Raw genomic sequence first — 23,316 nt, 5'->3', positions numbered from 1 at the left:
ACATTCTGTATATGTCACTGTTTTAATTATAAGGCTAATACCTTAATGTATTAATATACATCATTGCTTTGGGCTTTCTTTCACTTCTCAGTGTTCTGTTGAAGGTGTGTCAGATGCTGCGTAGCAGGGCCATAGATGTCCGGAGTGTGACCAGGGAAACCCTGGTGAAGATCCTGGACTCCCTTGGTGTGGGGTACTTTGGTTTGATCCTGAAGCAGCTGAGGAGCAGCCTAACCAGGGGTTACCAGGTGTGTCACCTATGCACAAGTCTTGCAATAAATAAAGACAAGTACTGGCCTTTTAGCAGCAGGTCTGAGTAGTCAGGATGGTGAAGACAGCTATGATTCCGATCATGATATTGATTCCTCTTGATACTGAAGATTGATATAAATACATTGATATTTCTCTCTCTTTCTTTTTAACTAATTTGATGAGAATTTCTCAAGCAAACATTTTAAAGCTCTTCATAGTTAGTCTATAGACTGCAAAGTTGTGAAGTACAGCTTTATGAATGTTTCGTTTACTCCGGATGAGGAATAGGTACCTTCATTCTCTGAGCATCGCCATAAAACTCATCCCATCGAAGTTCCAAATGTTGATCTGTGTTCACGATCTACTCATTGACTCATGGGTCCGTTGTTGGAATTGTTTTCTCGGAGAAACATAGTATGCAATTATTTCGGTATGTATATGCAGCGGTTAACACCATCGCTCATAGTCACAATGATGTGTACAAATTGAGTAGTGTTTACATCGTTTGTGTAGTTTAATGGCGCTACAAATCTGAATGATTTAGTAGGCTTTGTATAGTGAATCAGACTGTAAGCTGAACCAGACAGTCAGAAGTACATGTATATTAGCAAATTATAGATTGTGCACAGTTGTCTTTCGTGCTTGCAGTGCAGGGAGCATTTTAGCATGTTAACCTCGGATGGTTTTCATGGACAGAATAGCAGAGGAAGAAAAAGAAGGTACAGGTGTAAGTGTTGACCTGTAATAAACAAATGTGTATAAAACACTCTATTCTCCCTCAAGCTTCATGTACTGGGATTCACTGTACACATGCTGCTGAAGAACATGGCCCCAAGACTCAAGCCTGGAGACCTAGACAGCTGTTTGGAGTCTCTACTACAGGTAATACGCCTATTCAAGTGTGCCAGTCTAGTGCTTTACTCTTTAGCCCTCTCATCACCAACATCTCAACATTGGAATGCTATATTATTTCACTGCGTGTCCTTACAAAACAAAGTGAGAAACCCGTGCAGTTCGTAAGTGACAGTTCGTTCATGATTGCTAGAAGCGTCAGACGTATCACTTTTATGCTGGGATATTTTGAAGAATTTACAATAGTCTTGTCCAAAGGTGTAACAGAGTTAAGCTTGCTTATGTGATGATTCTGCTGTATAGACGTTAGTTGATAACTCGAGTACCATATTATGAGATATATGGGAACACAAATCAGAAATCCAGGCGGTTTAGCTTCAGTATAGTGCAGTGAAATAAAATGGAAATGGGTAAAGATCACAAACAAACAGTGAAGTACAGAGAACTTTTGAAGCATATGAAGGCAATTTAGAGTCACATGTACTTGTACACAGACTTTATGAACAAATGCTCCATCCCTCACAGGTGTACATGTAGCTCATTATCACTTAAATTCTCACAAGATGTTTGTTCAAGTATTGTATGGATGGGACACCCAAGAATTTAACATTTAAGTATCAATAGCACCCTTACTCCATGACTCAAACTGGTGGAGGTGGTGATGTCAGCAATCCTGTGAACTCTTAATCATGTGCAATATATGTATCAATACTCTTTAAACCACCAATCAGACAAAGAAATTATTGTCACACCAGGAAAATATACAAATTCATACTGTCATGATTGCATTTTAACATTTGATCAGTGCTACTTCGGACTTTTTATTTCTGTCTGAACGTGCTTTCTTTGTTACATGTGAAACAACAACAACAACAACAACAAAGGAAACTGTGATATTTTACTGTTACCCCAAATACTTCAATCATTATCTACCACTATCTCTTCACTTTTTCCTACAGATCTTCAATCAAGAGCTATTTGGTGCTGTCTCAGAAGAGAAGGAAGTGGAGGGCATTGTGGGTAAACTGCCTGAGGCCAGGAGTATCAAGGCATATGACTGCTATGAGATGGTGTCAAAGGTCGCAGGTCAAGGGTCCATTACCAAAATGATCACACCATTGAAGGAGGTAATGTATGAAAGGGTTCCATGGCAAGGACTTTATATATGCTATACACCACTCAAAGACATAAGTCACAAATTTATATATGTGACCGTGCATCACAGAACGAACAAAAAGTTGCACACACTGATTTTGCGCGAGGACTGAAAATAAGTGAAATGGGTCAACCTAGCCTATCTTGACTTTGTAATATTTTCTGAAAGAGCAAGTCTTGTTTTACATTATGCTAAATTTTGGGATCATAAAATGGGCGGGAAAGTATGTTTTTTAGCAGTTTATCTTTTATTTTTGGTAGAATAGTGTGATTAGGTGTGTCTTTAGAGTCCCTTTTTCATTTCTGAAAAACCTTGTACACACTCTTCACTTTCAACTCTAATAACATTTGAAAGGATAGTGCTACTGCTTTGAAAGTTGGCATTAATAATGAACAGAATGTGTTAATGAGGCTTGCTGAATTTCAGTTTAATCTGATAATCCCTTCATTGTTGTTACTCAGGTGGTTTACTTCCTGTTTTTTGTCCCATTCGTCGCACAGCCAGCACAGTTTGGTAACGATTAAGCACTTGAATAGACACTGTACTTCAGAGCCTCTTTTCTCAGTTCACACTTTTCCTGAGTTTGTGCTTTCTTTCCAATATTTAGATAGGTTAGGAGAGTCCATTTGATTTGAGTTATACATCATTTTAAAGCTTAAAGTCTGCTCTTTCAGAATATGGTCTCAACTAAAAATTCATGTCTGGCGACTTTTTGTTTGTTTTGTGGTGCAGGGTCACATATAAAGTAGAGCTACTAACTAGGATGTTTTGAGGGGGTTTTGTTCCCCATGTTCTGTTTTTTTTAACCAAAAGGAGAAGGTGACGATTTTTAGATGAAAAGTGACAATTTTTTATATCTTATGCTGTATGTTTAATGTGCCATTCAGCCACTTCAGAACTTCAGTGTGTTTTTTTTTGCCCGCATGATATGTTTTTAATGTCCGTCGGTTTGTTTTGGAGTCTGCAGAGGTTAGCAGTCTTGCTGTTGTTATTTTAGAGATCCAAACAATCTGATGTAAAGAGATTGCAATTTGCTCTTTTTCTTCTACAAAGGTACTTGACACATCCCACAGTCACCGTGCCTCAAACAGAGTGAGGGAAACTCTGCGTCGATGTGCTATTGGTCTCCAGGAGAATGCTGGGATTACTCAAGAGGCTTTGCTCATCTTCATCCATGGTCTGACATCAGAGACCCTTCCACTTATGAACAAGACAAGCAAGTAAGAATGGCTGATTGGCCTTTTCATTAATTCTCTCTCTTTCCATCTCTTTGTTCTCATTGGCTACCTCTGTTCTCTGATGAAAATTTGCTTGAAATTGTACATTACTAGACTAGGTACAATTGTGAAATAATTATCCCTACTTGTAATACTTATAATTCTGGGCTATTTTGTATGTCATGTTCGTGGGTCTTTTTTTAAAATCAATTATGACTTATTAATTTCCATTTTTTGAAGGTTCATGGCCAAATGTAAATGTGTGTCACCATGTGAACTGCTTGTGCATAGCACCAATGGTGGATATAGCAGTAAAGATACAAAGTATAGTGTGCAGGTGAAAACATGCTAGAGATTACCATAGATGCACTATCAGATGCCTGGGTGCACAGAAATCACTAAAACTATAAAACTGTTCATTGGGAGAACCACATATCTGTGTTAAGTGCTTTCTGGGTCTAAGTTCACTAACAATTTATAACTTTCCAAATATTTTGTCTGTAAATGTGTGAAGCTTACATAACAGCAGTGCAGAAATGCAATTTCAATGCACGGCAAGCCTTGTACATTTCCTGATTAGATTTAAGAGACATTTTCTATTTGTTGTTATGTCATACATTGACTGGACCGATATAGGAGTGAAGTGAGTGAAGCCATTACCCCCAAAGAAGGTCAACGTCCGCCAAGTACATACCTCCTGCCTCCCACACCTACTCGGGCTGGGATAGTCCCAGAGACCAGTGCCAAGACCCATCACCATCTCCTTGTGGAGTTTGGTCTTCAGGTAAATGTCTTTCTCCTTGGCACAACACAAGCCAGATGAGATTCTTCACTGTACAGCCTGGCAGAAATATTGAAGGGTTAGGGAATAACAATACTGTTTTCATCCCATGTTGTAGAATATCTAAACATACTGCATGACAATCGTATTGTTTGTATTCATTTCTGTTGTTGTTTAAATGCATGTGTCAATGTTGTTATATCATAGTAAAATGCATCTAACATCCTTGGAAAGGAGAAAATTTTGATAAAAATAAGGCTATTGTGTATGCTGGGCTGGAATGTGTCACTCTAACAACATTTTTGTTTTCATTTTAAAATCTGTGTCTGTCTTACTTCTTTCTTTGTCAGTTGCTAAACATGAGTTTGAAGCGGTCCAAGCTGGTGGCAAGTAATGAACAGCATCTTTCCATGCTTGACCCATTCACATTGATTCTCATCAAATCAATGGAATCTCAGCACACCAGGGTAAGTTTTTACTGTGAATGAGCACTACTAGGTCACAAAAGAAAGATCAAGGACAGTTGTATCTTTCATAAATTGTTATGTTCACTACAGCATGTTGTATCATTCATCTTGCAAAAGATGCCAAGGCTGCTGTAGTTTGCAATCTGTTTGTTGTGCAAACAAATACAAGTTGCACCAGCTGCCCATAAAGTCCCCCCCCCCCTTTTTTTTTATGTAAGGATCTTGAATGATGTCAAAGTTTAAAAGAAGTGTGTATTCTACATTAAGTTCTGTTCATGGATTCTCCCCTTAATCCTGCTGTGGTATCCATGATGACATTATTCATTGTCGTTTCTTTGGTTTTTAGCTCACCTGAGCCAAACGCTATGTGATCATGTATCGCACAGTGTGCTTCGTCTATCATCTTGCGCCATGTGTAAATCTTTTCACATTTCCGGATTCTTGAAAGCCCCATTACAGACATTCACCAAACTTGGCAGGTAGCATCCCTGTGGTGATGGGATTTCAATATTTTCTAATGGGCGCGATGCAGCCCAAATCCCCAAAATCAAGGAATCTTTAAGATTTTCTCTAGAATCAAAAGTGATAGAGCTTAGATAGTGCTATGAGTAAGTGCATTGGTGACTGTAGTTTCAAGTTTGTTAATTGTGGATCTGGAGTTGCATTTTCACAGTTTCACCATCTTCAGAAATGCATGGCCCAGTCTTTCACCAAACTTGGCAGGAATTTTTCAAGGACAATAGAATGTACATGTATATTTGTACAAATGGGAACCATACCCCACCCAGAACCAAGGCTTACTTGAGATACTCAGTTTAGCTTGAGACCCCCTCGTCTCTTGTTCTCCAAGTTTCATCTTGAAGCGTGAGGAGTCAAAAAAATAACAATCAGTGTTATCTCAATTTGGATGTCGTGATGTGTATGTGTGTCATACTGTGCAGGTGATATCCATGGCATTACGCTGCCTATGCTGGTTGCTACGGTACCCACTTCCAACCTTGGATGAGCTCATCAAGCAGCTGACTCAAATCCTCTTCAGACTCCTGAGGAAATATGCGAGGGCAGGTGCAGCCAAGGGAGACAACTTTGAGCTCATGGTGGTCACCTTCAAGGTGAGATGGAACAAGTCTGGAGCTTGATGCTATCTCAGGCCTGTAGGGACACAGCATTGTACCAGGAGATCTCAAAATATGTATTCTGACATAGTGACTGGTAGATCTGTAGATATTTGTGCAATGAAACTTTGTGCCTAACAAGTACATTTTTTTTTGTACAAACACATGGAATTTTTAGCATTTTGCTATTTTTATGCTTGCATAAGTAGAAGCTTGCATCAAATTTTGATAAAAATTGAATGTGCAATATCAAATGATTCTTATCATTGCTTTAAAGGGCAAGTTCACCTTCATAGACATGTGGGTTGAGTGAATGCAGCAACAATAGTAGAACACATTGGTGAGAGTGTGAGGAAAATCCGACAATCTGTTCAAAAGTTATGAAATTTTGAAATTTCTGCTCAGTCATGGCTGGATGAGAAGACTACTATGCCTTGTGATGTCACATGTGTACAACGATATAAAGAAAGAATAAAGAAAATTCAACATACTTGTATTGTCACTTTTCTCACATAACAAAAGAATACTCAATTATTCTCTTTCAGAAGGCAGGAGGAATAATATTACCCTTAACATACGTCAGTAACAAGTTGAAGAAATGTCCACTTAATTCAAAAAGTAAAGTTTCGTGAAATTCTATTTTTATTTTCCTTATGTCATTGTACGCATGTGACATCATACACTGTAGTAGTCTTGTCATCCAGCAGTGACTGCACAGATCTTTTAAAAATTCATAATTTTTGAACGGATTTTCCTCAAACTTTTGCTGATGTGTCCTACTATTTTGTTGCATTCACTCAATCCACATGTATATGAAGGTGGACTTGTCCTTTAACTCATTTCTCCTTCAATTCTCTGAGAGCCCTCAATGCCCCCCCCCCCCCCCCCCATGAGATTTTTTTTTTTTTGCCCATTGACAAAGAACAGACTGGTTGGTAATCCGCCTGTGCGAAAGCAGTCTAGCAGTGTGTGTATCCCCTTTCCACGATCAACTGCGTGTGCCATCGAACAGTGCAAAATATCGATCAGACATGAGATATGAATAGAGTGTGCGCTGGGCTCTTTTGTTATACTGTAAACGTCAATATTTTCGCGCGATTAATTTTTCGCGCTGAGCGGCTCGAAAACGTATTCGCGGGTTCTTAAATTTGCGCTCCGCAGCAGGTTACTTTACTGTAGTACACATTCACTGCTTTCATCCAAATCCTCTGCTACATAGCTTGCTATGCCCAGCGCACGACAAGCGACGTAGCGAGCGGCTCGACTGCGAGTACAAGCACTCAAATACGTAGTACAGCTGTGGCTGTAGTACCATAGTCGAGTCACGGGGGAATGTAGCATCGGTGCGTGCGGTGCACACATGCATGCTACAGTACACAGCAATCTATCGTCTCTTCGCACAGCGTAAACATGCCTGTACATTGTACTTCGTAGCAGTATCATCGATGAAGCGCACACAATTCATCCCGTTCAAAATGTGCATAGAAAATTGTGAAGATATATTCGCGTGTTTTTGAATTCGCGCTAGCCGAACGTAGCGCGAAATCCGCGAAAATTAATGTACCGCGAAAATTTCCACGTTTACAGTACTCTACAAGAGCTCTTAAATCGGATCAGTGTAAGTCAAAATCTAGTGAGCTCAGCCTTGATTGTCATGTATGTCTTCATACAAGTATTTTTTTTTTGAGCAAACAAGCAGAGTACTATGTTGGAAAAAAAGTAAATCAGGCGAAAATACACACTGTTGTCAGACAAAACAAAAAGAACAGATATTGATAGAAGAAAAGAAGAAATCAAATCTTTCAATCAGTCATTTTTCTGGTCAGCATAACACATAAATATGAATTTAGGCCTCAAATGCAGACACTTGTGTGTAATTTGGGTTTCCTGGTATACCAGGTTCCCTCAAAGGAATGGGTAAAGTTACTGTTAAGTGTCCTGAGGACAAGTAGGGAGGCTACAGGGCAGCTGTGGCTCAAGAGAATCATGGTGATTTCAACATAGAAATCGCATTTAAATGTTGTTGATATAAAGTGCTAATCACACTTGGTCGAATGGATTGCAAGTAATGATGATCTCCGTGATGTCTCATATCTCCTCATTGCCAAGGCGATGACAGTTCTGATTCGAGATGTCAAGCAGCACACCATCAATGAGAAACAGCTCCAGGTCTTGTTAGCCTATGCTGAGGAGGACATCCATGATCACACCCGCCAGGCAACGGCCTTTGGCCTCCTCAAGGTAAAACTTATACATATTCTCCGCTTAGCAATTCCACTCAGTTTCTTCATCTCTGGAAGCAACATTTGTGGATTTGAACAGTGTATGCAGTTTATTGAGATTCTGTGATGTATGAATACAAGCTAGTCCGTAACCTCCTATCATCCACTGCTCGCAGACATCACGAAATGGATACACCCCTTTGTTGAGAGTGGTGGTGTGATGCTCAAAGAAATAGTTTATGACCATCCAGGGCAGGAGAGCAAAAGTATGTAGTTTGCCAATGTTAGTGAAAGAGGGAGAGTCACAAAGTTTTCAAATTAAACAATTTGTTTATATGTTCAGCTTGCCTCTAAAGCATTGAGAACTGGAGTGACATTCCATGTCTGGTAATTGAAAACCCTGGAGATGAGCTGTTTGCCCAATTCCTGGACCATCTCTATTGTGCCATGTACTTTGCAAAGCTGTAACAAGTCTTTGTTACTGTGTCTTGATGCTCTCCGTTTTTCAGGCCATCTTGAGCCGTAAACTGGTGTCTCCTGAGATGAATGGTATCATGGAGAAAGTTTCCCAGCTCTCCATCACATCCACATCTCCTTCTGCCAGGATTCAGTGTCGTGAAGTAAGTCTCTCTCTCTCCCACACTGGATTGTTTCTCTATCATCTGTCTGTCTGCTCATGGAAGTGATGTCATGTCTATAAACTGCTATGCTTTGAATATTGGGCTGTCCCATAGTAGAAATAGGCACTATTCCTTGTACTCTTGTTGAAATCTCCTTGTACATTAAAATTGTATGACTCATCTGTATGAATTCATAAATATCTTAATTGGAAAAGCAAATCAATTTTTGAATTACTTTGTTAAATATGTAAGCCCGTGTTCAGAGACAATTTTAGGAAAGAGATAAGGAAAGCTCTATAGTCTCATGCATGTTTATCTCTCACTTTTTTTTCATTGTCAAAGATGAGTCAAAGCAGTGTGTTTATCAGAGATATATTTAATGAATTGATATGAATCATGAGTACTCTCAGATATCACATACAAGTGTGTGTTCTCATCCTTAATATGTGAAGAGAGAGTACTAAAATTGGCAACCCGTGAAATTTTGCACATTTCACACAGGTAATGCATCAGTTCTTGCTTGACTACCCTCTTGGCAAGAAGCTAAAGCGCCACCTTGAGTTCTATGTCAAACAGCTGAGCTTCAGCATAGAGACAGGAAGAGAGTCGGCTCTGGAGATGTTGGCCACAATCTACTCCACTTTTCCCCAGGTAGGCATGACTCAACCTGCTAAAGTAGCAGACTCAGCATGGTGGGCTAGTGGGCAGGGCCAGTTTGCATCTTGCTGTATCCCATGTCTCAATGTAATCAGTATTATGAAAGCCTGGTGGCTGCTTTATAGTACCATATTCAGTGATTGATGTAGTCATGTCACCTGACTGCAGCTTCCATTTTACCCTTCTATGCTGTAGTGATTACTCCTTTTTTCTTACAACTTTAGAATGTAGCAAGTATATCAAGTTTCTCCTCTACCTAAAACTGAGAGACAGATTGTGGTTCCAGATGCTTCAATATTAAACAGATATGGACTGCTTTTTGGGGCATGGTTAACCCGTTCCATACGGGAACCTGGTGGCCTGTGTATTAAGTCTATGGGATTTCAGAATTCAGTACGGAACGGGTTAATATCATTGCTCTGAGGGATCTCAACTCCAAGCTATGAAGAGTTAATTGCTCTAAGGGTTATAGCATGGAGTTGAGCTCCCGAGGGACAATAGTATTAACAATGCCCAGAATAAAAGCAGCTTATATCTGTTTTATATAATGAACAAAACCTCAAATGAAATCTAACTTTTAATCGCAATCGCGCTAGCCAGGTCACACAAGGCTCGTGAAGGCCCACTGCTACGTGCTTGTGGGTACAGGTCAAGGCATATTATGTGCACACAATCATGTCTGCCTAGATACCGCCTATGTAACAATAAAAAAGAGGAAAGTTTGGATGTTATAAGGGCTGTTTTGGGGTATGGTTGGTTTTATGCCACTGATTTCAACCATCAGAATCGAGGATTCATCAAGTGAGTTAGCTTATATAACTTTGCCTATTAAATTGTAGCCATTCTCCTTCATAACGATACATTAGTGATTTGTCAAAATCTACACAATATCAGATGCTTGTGAGAAGCATTGATATTGTCCATCTTATGAATACAATGTGATATTCACACTAGGTCCTCATATTTTGCGGGGTTTATCCTTCTTTAAACTTTTTGAAAGTATTGTGCAATGTGAGGAAAGACAAAGTCTAGAACACCTGTATTCAAGTGTTCTCTACAATTTTGATGCTTTTTCATCTTGTCAGATACCCATTATTGCATTGCATTTACTTTTTGTCTCGCCCACCGAAGGTGAAGGCGAGACTAAGGGATCCAAATGGCGTCCGTCCGTCGTCCGTCCGTCGTCCGTCCGTCGTCCGTCGTCCGTCGTCCGTCACAAATGTTAAAGTTTACCTGCAAGACTCTCTTATGATGCATAACTTGGCAGCTGTTACAGCAATGGCAGCCACACTTGGGTGATAGAAGCACTAGGGGTATCTTCATGTTATGGTGTTGTCAGAGGTCATGTGATGATGTCAAAGGTCATTTGAGGTCATATATTAAAGAGTATGTGCAAGACTCTTTTCTATGTTAAAGTTTACCTGCAAGACTCTCTTTTGACAAATAACTTCACATAAGTTGCTTGGATTACAACCTAACTTGGGTCATAGATGCACTGGGGGTACCTTCATGTTATGGTGCCGTTGGAGGTCACAGGATAAGGTCAAAGGTCATTTGAGGTCATACGTTAAAGTTTACTTTCAAGACTCTCTTATCACACGTAACTCAGCACATATTGCTACAATGGCAATCAAACTTGGGTGATGGTAGATGTCTCTTGGGAAGTTGACGGTAACCACAAGGTCAAAGGTTACAGACAGGGGTCAACGAACTTTTAGGGTCCAATGTTAAGTTTTTAGGGCGCATTTCGTTTATGGCTCATAACTTTTGATCCCTTTGTTCGTTTGTGACCAAACTTGGATGGAAGATGTCCCTTGGGGAGGTGAAGGTCGTCACAAGGTCAAAGGTCACAGACAGGGGTCAACAAACTTTTAGGGCCCAATGTTCTGTTTTTAGGGCGCGTTTTGATTGTGGCTCATAACTTTTGATCCCTATGTCCGTTTGTGACCAAACTTGGACGGTAGATGTCCCTTGGGGAGTTAAAGGTCATCACAAGGTCAAAGGTCACAGAAAGGGGTCAACAAATTTTTAGGGCCCAATGTTAAGTTTTTATGGCGCGTTTCGATTATGGCTCATTACTTTTGATCCCTTTGTCCGTTTGTGACCAAACTTGGATGGTAAATGTCCCTTAGGGTGTTGAAGGTCACCACAAGGTCAAAGGTCATAAGCAGGTCAATTAACTTCTGGGAGTTATAAAAAATATTAATTCCTTGTACGCGAATGGGCGAGACACAATTTGGCGATTGCCTTGTTTTCAAAAGTGAAGGTGATTTGTTTGATATTGAACATTATGCTGCCCTTTGATATATGGATATTTGATTCTATGTATGTGTGCATGTGTATGCATTAAAACAGAGGATATTATTGTAATTGTCCTCTGTTGGATTATTCTTTCCTTCCATTCCAGAAACTCCTCATGGAGCATGCTGGCCTATTTTTCATTCCCATGGCAACTCGTCTGGTGAATGATGATTCTGCCAAATGTCGTAAGCTGACAGCCCTGGCACTGGTGACTCTCCTTAAGAAGGTGAAGGAAGTTACAGTAGTGGAAGTTACTGGCATAGTTGATACATCTCACATGTTGATATCAAGTGCAGCACTTTGGTATTACTTTTACTGACATACTTTGGATTTTACCCCAGAAGTAGAAAGTCTTTCCAGTTATTTGAGAGAACGGGTTAAAAACAATTTTACATCCAACCAAAACATCCTGTAATATTAAAACTTTTGTGTTCATTCTGTGCTGCACTACCTTTATAAACCGATATATCTCCAAGCACTTATCTTAACTTGACGAGCATATTCATCAGCATTTAGTAATTCATCCAAACTTGACCTAGATGCAAGTTGGCAAGCCCACTCAGGTGTAGCAATATGCCTCAGTCCAACAAGAAGACCATGATGACACAGTAGGGATTACGGTGATTAGGTAATTTTATTCATCAAAAATTAGTTTCAGACATCAGTGCCAATAGACAAAGATGCAGTACAAGTCATGGGTACATGCCAATCATTGAACAAAGCTCCTGCTTTCAATCAGTGTAAAGGTCATACTTGTTGCTACTCTTGTGTGTAATGTGGTTATGTTGAGGGCATAAACGATAACTTCACATTACTGACCCGTTGAGGACAAGTCCATAGTATACTCGGGCAGGTGTCTATGAGAAATGCATGTTGTAACAAAATCAGCCCACCCTCAATAGGTTAAAAAAAAAGTTTAATCATGAAGAGCTATAACCTCTTCCCTACCTATCCCAACCCCTCCCTCCTATCCCAAATGATTAATGCTCTTATCCAGCTGTAGTACAAGCATATTTTGCATGTGATCCTTTGCACTTTTCACTTCTTGGCTTCCAAGGTACTTCCATCTTCTTACTCTAATGACCTGCAATACATGTCTTCATTTCTCTTGATAACAGCTGACTCTTGAGAAGAGGGATGACCTTTTTGCTGTAACGCTGCAGTGGTTGAAGGATGCCAAGAGATCCCACCAACGTTTGGCAGCCCAGCTCTCAGGATTGTTTGTAGACTGTGAGAAGGAGACCTTCAGCAGACATTTATCACAAATCTTGCCGGTCATTGATGAAACGATAAAGCCAGAAAACTTCAAAGAGGTAACAAATTAAGACACCTTGGATATTATGTTAGTTTGCCCTAATAGAGGATAAAGAGCCACTGGGCTTTTAGATACTAAATACTCTGTCCACAGGTGAATGTCCAAGTGTTATATATTTCTATGACAATACAGATATACCTAGCTTTTGTCAGCCGTGAGACTTAACGTTACATGGAGGTTGTATACCAAGTTTGATTTAGTCTTTTATATATATTGTAGATTCTGTGTGCTTTCAGGGAAGGATTCTTTCCTCTGTTAGTCATAACATTGCAATTTGCATGATTTTACTACCCCTAGTGAGCTACAAAAGACGACAAGGAGATGATACATTGTAGATTGCTTCCATGTGGCAAATTTTGCTATTCAGATTTGTGTGTCTAGAAAGATGGAAAATGCCATTTATTCCACTTTCCAATCTCGAATAGGAGGAGGAGGAGGAGGATGGTGAAGTGAAAGCCCAGGATCATCTTCTCTTCCATCTCATGGCTACGCTGTCTAAGATCACCAAACACTTTCATCTCACCACGTACAAGGATCAACAAACAGTCGTCAACTCCATCTGGGGTGAGATCCTCAGCCAATAATGATGTGCATCATTCCGTTTACATATTCAGATGCATACATACACCTATGCATAAATGTATACACACATGCATGTACTCTTATGTGACAGTGCATTACAAAACCAACAAAAAGTCGCACGCCTTGATTTCATGTGAGAACTCAAAAAAGGTGAAACGGACAACCAAGTCACTTTTGAGTTTCCCATATTTTCTGAAAGAGCTATTCTTGTAGATTATGCTTAAGTTTGGGATCATAAAACGATTGGGAAAGTGTGTTTTCAGCAGCTTTTCTACAACCCCTCTTTTTGTACAATAGTGTGATCAGGTATGTGTTAGAGGCCCTTTTTTATTTCTTGAAAATCCTTTGCACACTTTCAACTCTAATAACTTTTGAAAAGATAATGCTAGTAATTTGAAAGTTGGCTTTAATCATGGACAGAATGTGTTGATAGTTGGCTTTAATCATGGACAGAATGTGTTGATAGAGCATGCTCAATTTCAGCTTAATCTGATAATCCCTTCATTGTTGTTGCTCCTGTGGTTTACATCCTGTTTTTCATTCCATTCATCCCACAGCCAGCACAGCTTGGTGAAGATTAAGTGCTTGAATAGACCCTGTACTTCAAAGCCTCTTTTCTCAGTTCACATTTTCTAGAGTGTGTGCTTTCTTTCCAATATGTAGATAGGTTAAGAGAGTCCATCTGATTTGAGATATTCATTCATTTTAAAGCTTAGAGTCTGCTCTTTCAGAATTTGCTTGTAACTAAAAATCCATGTTTGGTGACCTTTTTTTGGTTTTGTGATGCAGGGTCACATATATATGCACACTCTCACACTCTGTCTTCCATACATACACTTATTGAATACTCTGAGGAGTACTTTGTGTTTGTCGAAACCTGAAACACAAGGTTGATATGGTTGTTTTAACTCTTAACCCGTTGAGGACGGACTGATTTTGCTACAACACGCATTTCCCATAGACACCTGCCCGAGTATACTCGGGACTCGTCCTCAACGGGTTAAATGATAAAACTTAGTTTTATTACTTTTTGAGAACTATTTGTGTTAAAGAGTTAGTGTGAACATAATATAGGGATGTAGAATTTTGTGTAGCCCAGATAAAGCAAATACTGCTTTAAGGCAGAAGCTGATGTCATATAAACAAAGGATATAAACAAATATAAAATTTCAACTTGACACTAATCAAACACGATGTTTCATGGAGTACACAAGCACTCTCTTCTGTTTACATCTTCCAAATCCCTAGAGTCGGTTGAAGCTCATCTGGTGCACCCACATGCCTGGGTGAGACTCATGGCTTGCAGACTCTTTGGGGAAATGTTTGCAAACTTGCAGCCGGATGATGTAGTAACCACAGCAACCATTGCCAAGTCCTCAGTGACCCCAGTCACCTCAGCCGCGGCAGGGACCAAGAAAAAGAAACAGAAGAGGGGAAAGAAGTTAACGAGTAAGCAAGAGGAGCCAGAGGTGCAGACTCAAGGGATGGATGTATCCAAGACGAGGAACTCATCCACAAGGGTTCAAGAAAAATTTGAATATCTCCAGGGGGATGTTGAGAAGAGAATGCTGGGATTGGCCAACAAATTCTGTGTCCAACTCAACTCTAGCATGGTTACCAAGGAGCTAGCTGAACAAGTATGTATCTACTTCATATTTAGAGTTTGTGTCTGGCATTCACAATCATCATTTTCATTGCCATTAAATGCAGCACCATTTGATGTATAGGGGTGTTGAAATAAGATTAGTAGTGAGATGAGTCATTCAGTTTCATTATTAGCCCTGACATTTCCTTTTTAGCTCTTTTCTTGATGTGTGCACACATGTATTCAAAATGCATACCAGGTATTAGATGAGTAAAATACAAGTAAAAACCGTCAAATCCAGCAAATACCTGGTCTACCCATTCATCCAAATTAAAGGGTGTGTACAGTTCTGGTTGAGGTGAGGATTTAGCTTTTAACGTGTTGCGAGATATTCAAAAATCACTCTATGAGATGTCAAAGAGCATGCAAGTCTAAGGGGTATCGAAAGTTTATTTGATGAAAATTGGTTTTGAAATAGCAGAGATATCCAAAAACAGCTGAGGTGAAACAAAGAGATCCTAATGAAAGGGTGGCCTGTCGCCTTTTATTATTATCACTTTTTTGGATATCTCAGCCATTTGAAAACCAATTTTCATCAAATAAATGCTGAATCCTTCTTAAAATTACATGCTCTTTCATTTTTCATATGGGGTTTCTCATTATCTCATTTAGGAATGTTATAAACCTTAATCCCCACCTCAATCAGTACTGTATAGTCCCTTTAAATTGAGTTCAACGAAAGTAAGCACTCAACACATTTGTGATAAACATGTCATTTCAATTTTATTCTGCCAATTATGTTAAACTGTTGTCATACATTGTCAACATGTACTTTAGACCTAGTGGGAGAACCATGCATTATGGCGGAGGCATACCAATGACATTTTTAGTTCTTTCCATATCTCGGAAATGGCTCGAGGTATTTTCATGAAACTTTGTAGTACGCATGCATGTACAGCTTGACAATGATTCTTTTGGGAAGTTTGGGTCCATGGGGTCAAGGGTAAAAGGTCAGATTAAAATACTAAAATTCTACTACTTAATGCTGAAATTACGGGTTTTTTTTTCCCATACCGTGGAGGAGATTACTCAATAAATAAATTTCAACTATGCATATACATTGTACATACTGTACATGCAGTGCTGCACTATGATTCTGTACGGGAAGATTTTGGTCATAGGGTCAAAGGTTCATTGAAAATGTTAAACTGTCACATTTTTTTTTCCATATCTTGAAAAGAGCTCAAAGTATTGTCATGAATATCGATGTTACCAGTTAGTGATAATTTGAAGAATAATTGACCTTGGGGTCTAAGGGCAAGGGTCAAAGGTCAAGTGAAAATGCTCAAGTTCCTAAATGCTTGCTCTCTTAAACAGTTCAGTCATCCATCCAAATTAAATCTAGTTCAAGGAAAGAAAGCACTCAAGACATACTGTAGACATACTGTAGACCCAATGAGAGAACCATGCAATATGCCTGAGGCATACCAGTCGCCATAGCAACATTTTTATTTCTCTCTCTCTCTCTCTCTCTCTCTCTCTCTGTCTCTTTGCAGGTGGTAAAGAATCTCATCTTTGTGTCCAAAGTAGTACACAGGTTGCACCCTGTTCCTCAGCCATCTCCATTCAAGAGAAAAAAAGGATCCGCCTCCAAAGAAGAGGCTCAAGAAGAGGATGGTGATGATGCAGAGGATGTCGTCTGCCCGGAAACAGAGGAACAAGATACTAAGTTGGAGGAGAACAGAGATGCTGAATCTCTTACTATTGAGTGGCTGGTGAGGAAAATGAGTCACATTGCAGCCACCGAAGTTGCCAAGACGGCAAAGGTCACCCTTCGAAGGTCGTCAGTTATCAAATGGATGGCTGCTACTGCCCTGGAAGTGGGTCAGGGATTAGTGGAACCTCTGCTTCCCAGCATGCTTCAGGTCGTTGCTAGGGAGATGAATGACAAGGCCAGTCATGGAGGTAGGTGGACATCCATTAAGCTTAACCCTAAAAAGACTGGGCTATTTTGGTAGCTCGAAAGACTGGGGGGGGGGGGGGGGGGGGGGCTTAAAGGGCCCCCCCTTAAGATCTCAGCCGTGGATCGCGCAATCGCCACGGAAATTTGCACAATGGTAGTGTGCGATATAATCTACAAGATCGTATATTTAAATTTTCCAAAATAGTCTTCTTTTATTTTATTTTGATTAATTATGCTAATTTATGCAAGAAATCAGGCTTTTTGATCTAAATCAGTAAATAAAGCTCCAAAAGTGTTCATTTTGGGTGTAAATGTTCTTTGTGGCATTCTTAGCAAATGTACTTGAAAAAAAATTCAGTATCAAAATTAATTTCTTATTTATTTTATTGTTTTATGAATTTCTTATGTATTTCTTTGTTTTTTCGACCTTTTGTTTTTGTTGTTTTTTTCATCAAAATTTGTGGCAGACCCTTTTTGAAGCATAATACTACTAAAACAAATTAATTTTAGCCATTGAGAGTAAAAATAAGCATATTTATATGAACCATGTGAAAAAACTCAATTTGTATTGACTTTGTACACAAAATCACATTTTTGAACCATTTTCGGTCTCACGTGCATGTACAAAAAGTTATGTAACTTCAGAACCGTACCCCCGGGCGTCACAAATTTGGTGTCAAAATGTGCGGGGAAACTCGAAAGAAAAAAGTCATAGAGCATCGCGGCGAGAGCATTGTGTGTTGCAGAGTAATCGCGCGAAATGTCGAGGGGGGGCCTTTTAGGGTTAAGCTGTTTTCATCAGTAGTCTCTCTGCTCTCTGTTGTGTTAAGTTTCTAGCAGGGAAAGCTCCAATGTCATTCCCATTTCATTGTTTATTTCTCTCTGAATTTCTAAGATTCTGAATTAATTATACTTAGGTGGTAGAGTGGGAGATGCATTATTCTGTGTACAGTATTATTCAGTTGACCTTACCTTGAAATTGATGTTATGCTTTCATGTCTAATTTCTCATTTGATACATAATGACTAATTTTTCATGAAGGCATTACTGGTGGATAAAGTGTTGTATAAAGATTAGGTGCATTGTGTTGTGTAAATTGTCTTGTTAGAATTAACAAAGCCCTATAACAATGAATGCATCATATGAACACACCAGTATTTAGCCTATTGGTGTTGCATGGCTGCCAAATTAATGCAGTGAAGTTTGAGTCTGAAATGGCTTCCTTGTTTCATCACCAGAAGGTAGTTGATTATGAATATCCAATATTAGAATCATCATGCAACTGAGATCTGAAAGCCCTTCTATGGTGAAATTAATGTTAGGCCTTGGATCTAGCATGTCAAAATGTTTGCATGACTAAAAGAAATGAATATATCGTCAATAAGTATGTGAAAATATTTGCAATTTGGAGAGTGAAATTCATTTGTCAGATGAGCTTTTGAAATGAAGGTCATGTCTCCGGTGTTTGCATAAATTACAGCAGAACCCCAAACAATGCACAGGTGCATTACACAACTTTCTTCAATGAGATAGTGACATGAAGGTGTTGGTCAATCTTACTACAAAGTTTACAGCAATCCAATGTTTGGTTACAACATTTTACCATAAAAGCCTTTGATTTGGGTCTTTTGACAGAATTGTTTTTCTTTAAATTTGTGCAAATAAGGTATCTCCACAAAATTGTTCTAAAGTTTACAGCATTCAGAGCGGTGAATGCCAAGGTAAAGATTGAAGAATTTTTTTTTTTTTTTTTTACTGTGTACAACCTCAGAAATTATTCAGTTGAATTTCTATCTGATTGCATTTGCCATGACTAAAGAATGATTGATTGTGTGAGATATTCATGTTTCCATCTCACATGTTTTCCCTAACTTTCCAGATGCTGAGCTACGTGTGCTTTGTCAGGAGGTGATGGAGTTACTCAAGGGACTTGTGGGCTTGGAAACTTTCTCCAACATCTACGCTGCTGTGCAGAGGAACGCCAGTGAGAACAGGCTGGCCAGGAAAAGGAAGCGCGCTCTTGAGGTAAGGCTGCCCTCATCTGGCTGTGTCTTCAAGCAAAGGACAGGCAGATACAACTAGAAAGCTGTGGAACTGATAAGATAGTATCAAACTGTGTGACAGGCTCCTGCAGGGATAGCATTATCCCGAGAGATACCTGCACCCTTCAGGGATGTGAGAGTTCAGATTTTTTTTCCCCTCTGCCCGAAACCCACTTTTCAGACTTTCTTTTCATAAGTTTCAGATTTTGTCATACTTTTTTCTGCAAGTACTCTCACACCTAGACCCTTGCTAGTAGCATTTGTTAACCCTTGCTGTGCTTTACTTGGTTTGTTCGTGAATACTGTAAAACCACAGAATTTTGCATGCGTGAAACTTACATGAATTTCACAAGGAGCCAAGATTTACGATCGTAAAATGCACATAAAAGTGATTGTCTACACACTGCATAGAATGCCAGTGGCGGTTTGCAAAAGTTTCATTCTGTGAAAAAAGCCGTTGGCTCCAATTCGTTAAAGTTTCATGCTGTGAATGTTTCTGGTTTTACAGTAGAGATGACTTAATCCCCTTTAAAATCCCTATTGTGTCACCATGGCCTTCCTGTTTGACTGAGGCACACTGCTACACCTGAGTGGGCTCACTCTACATTTTACAACCAGGTCAAGTTAAATGGGTTACTGAATGCTGATGGAAAAGCTTGTAAAGTAAAGCTAATTGCTTTCACACATCAAGGGTTAAACCCATGAAAATTAAGCAGTTTATCTTCTGTGCATCTCCTGAAGAAAGTTGTGACGATTGCTGAAAGTAGGGAGGGGGGCTCCCAGGCCCCCCACCAGATTTCGGCCATCGACCACGCGATCAAGATGAAAATCGGCACACACATTGCCTGTGACGTAATCTAAAAAGACAAAAAGTTAATATTTTTTTGTTATCATTTATGCTTATTCATGCTAATCCATGCATACTGTATGCGTGAAATCAGACTCTTTGCTCTAAAACACTAAATAAAACTTCAAGCGGGCACTCGTTTGTGTAAATATAGTCAGCAAATGTAAGTATTAAAAAAAATTGCCATCAAAGAATTTCTGAAGTATTTGTATTGTTTTTTCTATTTTGTATGTATTTCTCTGTTTTCAACTTTTTGTTTGTTATTGTTTTCTCAACAAAATTTATCAGTGACATTGTTCCAAGCTTGAGAATTGATTTTTGATCAATAAGACCCAAAAAATAATCATGCTTTTATGAAATTTGACTGAAAGCACAATTTACATTGAAATTGTACAAGAATTCATTTATTTATGCGTAACTTCAGAACCACGTGATCAGACGTCACAAATTTGGTGTCAAAAGATGCAGGGGACTTGAAAGAAAAAAGTTGTAAAACCCTAATCCCCCGGCCTAGTTAGGGCTAACATGTACTTGTAAGGCCCCCTATTACATATCACTAGAACTAAGCTTGCTATTGTATGTTACACTTTAATGTCTCATTGATATCATGATTTAATGGAATGATGGTTCTAAGGTGAATGACATACAGGCAGTAATTTCAGATTGTCATACAAAACAGCAAGGAAAATATGCAACTGTGCTGTTATGGTATCATCAATCCGGAATAAGTTCATAATAATGCCCACTATTTTATACTACACTGATATCCAGTGATTTACCTTCCAGTGACAAGATCAAATCCATGTTGTGAGATACCAGATATATGTGCAGTGTGTTAAGTCTTGATGACCACGCAAATTGCATGGGATCTAGCCCAGCATGTTGGAATATTACACTCCTCACTGCAGTTAGAGCTGGTTTGAACTCTTGCTGCAGCTCAACCCCAAAATGGGCGTGGCTTATTACCATGTCCGTGATCTTCTCCCTGCAGGCGGTAGCAAACCCAGACAAGGCTGCCGAGAGGAGGATGAGGATCCAGCAGCTGAAGAAGGAGGCTAGGAAGAGGAAACTACAAGCTTTGAGACCAACCTACCACATCAACAAGAGACCCAGACTGAAAGGGAGATGAGGAAAGGAGAGCTTTAGGAAGTGTGGTGTCAAATCACTCCAGAGAGCATGGAAGAGACCCATAATAGGACAGAGCATAGGTTATATCTGTCTGCTTTTTCTTAATTACTGGTATTTTTTTATCTGGACAGGTTGTGAGTCCCTACCTCAGGGGCTTAGATAGTCTTCATAGATTCAGTTTCTCTCTCTCTCTCTCTCTCTCTCTCTCTCTCTCTTTTAGTTGTTGTTACTGTCACATACATGCCAATTTTTTATATCTTATGGGAATATCCATACACTTTCTTTAAGAAAGAAGAAGTTTATTCAACCCCATATTCCTATTTCATTTTTCTTATATTAAAGTGAAAACCTGCTACAGTGATGTATGGGAGATGTGTGAAAATTCATATTGCCCCCTTTTCATGCATTATATTCTCCCTTTTATTTATTGAAATTCAGGTTTGGCTTGTAGGCTTTCACAATGTAAAATGGAGAGAACCAAATGTTCAGAGTCATAATCATGAACCTGTCAGTGCCTCTTCACTGTGAGATTAGTACCAGCCAAGATATGACAAGTTATTACCTCCGCCAAGGGGGGAGGTTATGTTTTCGTTACCGTTGGTTTGTTTGTTAGTTGGTTGGTTGGTTGGTTGGTTCGTTCGTTTGTTCGTTTGTTTGTTTGTCTGTGTGCAAAATAACTCAAAAAGTAGTGAACAGATTGAGATGAAACTTGCAGGAAAGGTTTAGAATGACACAAGTAACAAACGATTAACTTTTGGCAGTGATCCGAGAATTTGGGGGGAATTTATGAAGGATTTTTGATATTTTGGCCGGGAGGGTCAATGAACTTGGGAGGTAAGGCTGCGCGTATTTGAGGATTGCATGCGCGCACCAAAGTGCGTACTCTAGTTTTTGCCAGGGCGAGGCGCGCGGTGCAGCTGAGGGTTTATGACGTAACAAAGGCTGCTATATTGGGAAATTGGGCGGCTTTCAGCACACAATGCAGTACGTATGGGTGGAAATCAAAGACGCTTGCTACTGTCTTTGGTGGAAATCACTGATCTCTGTGGAAGACCAAGATCAGTGCGGGTGGAAATGGGCTGCATGCTTGGCGGAGGTCTGCGCTCTCAGAGTGCTTCTCTAGTTTTATTTCTGTGCACATACCAGAAAATTTTGCAATGGTCATATTTCTCTTACCCTTTTATTGCGATCGCCCTTCGTCCGGCGTCCGTCGTGCGTCGTGCGTCGTGCGTCGTGCGTCGTCCGTCGTCCGTCGTCCGTCGTGCGTCGTCCGTCGTGCGTCGTGCGTAAACTTTTTACATTTTCATCTTCTTCTTGAAAACCCCAAGACCGATTTTCATCAAACTTGGCAGGTAGCATCCCTAGGGGGTTAGGAACTCAATTTGTTAAAATGGGCACCATGCCCCACCCAGGGGGCCCCCAGGGGGGCCCAAACCCCCCAAAATTAAGGAATCTGTAAAAATCTTCTTCTCTAGAACCAGAAGTGATAGAGCAAAGTTAATACTATGAGTTAGTACATTGATGACTGTAGTTTCAAGTTTGTTCATGGCAAAATTAGGGGTGCCCCCCTTGGGACCCAGGGGAGGGGGGTGGGGAGGGGTTCTAATGGGGCCTAAATTGTACATTTTCATCTTCTTCTTGAGAACCCCATTACCCATTTTCACCAAACTTGGCAGGTAGCATCCCTAGGGGGTTAGGAACTCAATTTGTTAAAATGGGCACCATGCCCCACCCAGGGGGCCCCCAGGGGGCCCAAACGCCCCAAACTTAAGGAATCTGTAAAAATCTTCTTCTCCAGAACCAGAAGTGATAGAGCTAAGTTAATACTATGAGTTTGTACATTGATGACTGTAGTTTCAAGTTTGTTCATGGCAGAATCAGGGTTGCCCCCCTTGGGACCCAGGGGAGGGGGGTGAGGAGGGGTCCTAATGGGGCCTAAATTGTACATTTTTATATTCTTCTTGAGAACCCCATGACCCATTTTCACCAAACTTGGCAGGTAGCATCCCTAGGGAGTTAGGATTTCAATTTCTTAAAATGGGCACCATTCCCCACCCAGGGGGCCCCCAGGGGGGCCCCAAACCCCCAAAATGAAGGAATCTTTAAAAATCTTCTCTAGAATCAGAAGTTATAGAGGTAAGATAATACTATGAGTGAGTACATTAATGACTGTATTTTCAAGTTTGTTCATAGGAGATCAAGGGGTGCCCCTCT

At 39.9% G+C, this 23,316-nt stretch overlaps 2 protein-coding genes across 2 annotated transcripts in view; both read left to right on the top strand.

Moving 5' to 3' along the window:
- Window positions 1–320, top strand: part of LOC139719421 (small subunit processome component 20 homolog) — a 111,844-nt gene extending 111,524 nt beyond the window's left edge. The window contains exon 39 of the mRNA XM_071630837.1: window positions 92–320. Coding sequence (XP_071486938.1) covers window positions 92–320 — 229 coding nt within the window. The remainder of the gene's footprint in view (window positions 1–91) is intronic.
- Window positions 160–21,391, top strand: LOC139719403 (small subunit processome component 20 homolog). Its single transcript, XM_071630823.1, has 17 exons — window positions 160–248; window positions 1,036–1,134; window positions 2,064–2,231; window positions 3,314–3,480; window positions 4,114–4,261; window positions 4,609–4,725; window positions 5,667–5,837; window positions 7,950–8,081; window positions 8,572–8,682; window positions 9,184–9,333; window positions 11,747–11,866; window positions 12,759–12,953; window positions 13,381–13,519; window positions 14,786–15,174; window positions 16,679–17,087; window positions 18,965–19,110; window positions 20,966–21,391. Exons 2-17 carry the CDS (start codon window positions 1,063–1,065, stop codon window positions 21,101–21,103), a joined length of 2,772 nt encoding a protein of 923 aa, XP_071486924.1. The 5' UTR covers window positions 160–248; window positions 1,036–1,062; the 3' UTR covers window positions 21,104–21,391.
- The last annotated feature ends 1,925 nt before the right edge of the window (window positions 21,392–23,316 follow it).

The sequence above is a fragment of the Diadema antillarum genome, unplaced genomic scaffold (genome assembly GCF_040938485.1).
Source record: "Diadema antillarum isolate AM-2024a unplaced genomic scaffold, OU_Dant_1.0 scf00000110, whole genome shotgun sequence".
NCBI lineage: Eukaryota > Metazoa > Echinodermata > Echinoidea > Diadematoida > Diadematidae > Diadema > Diadema antillarum.
This window is presented reverse-complemented; position numbering and strand designations above follow the sequence as displayed.

Excerpts from the sequence above, each read along its gene's own strand:
- LOC139719403 (XM_071630823.1), top strand. The coding sequence starts at position 1,063 with ATGCTGCTGAAGAACATGGCCCCAAGACTCAAGCCTGGAGACCTAGAC. Across the intron at positions 4,262-4,608 it reads TTGTGGAGTTTGGTCTTCAG|TTGCTAAACATGAGTTTGAA; the intron begins GTAAATGTCTTT and ends TTTCTTTGTCAG. Across the intron at positions 13,520-14,785 it reads AGTCGTCAACTCCATCTGGG|AGTCGGTTGAAGCTCATCTG; the intron begins GTGAGATCCTCA and ends CCAAATCCCTAG.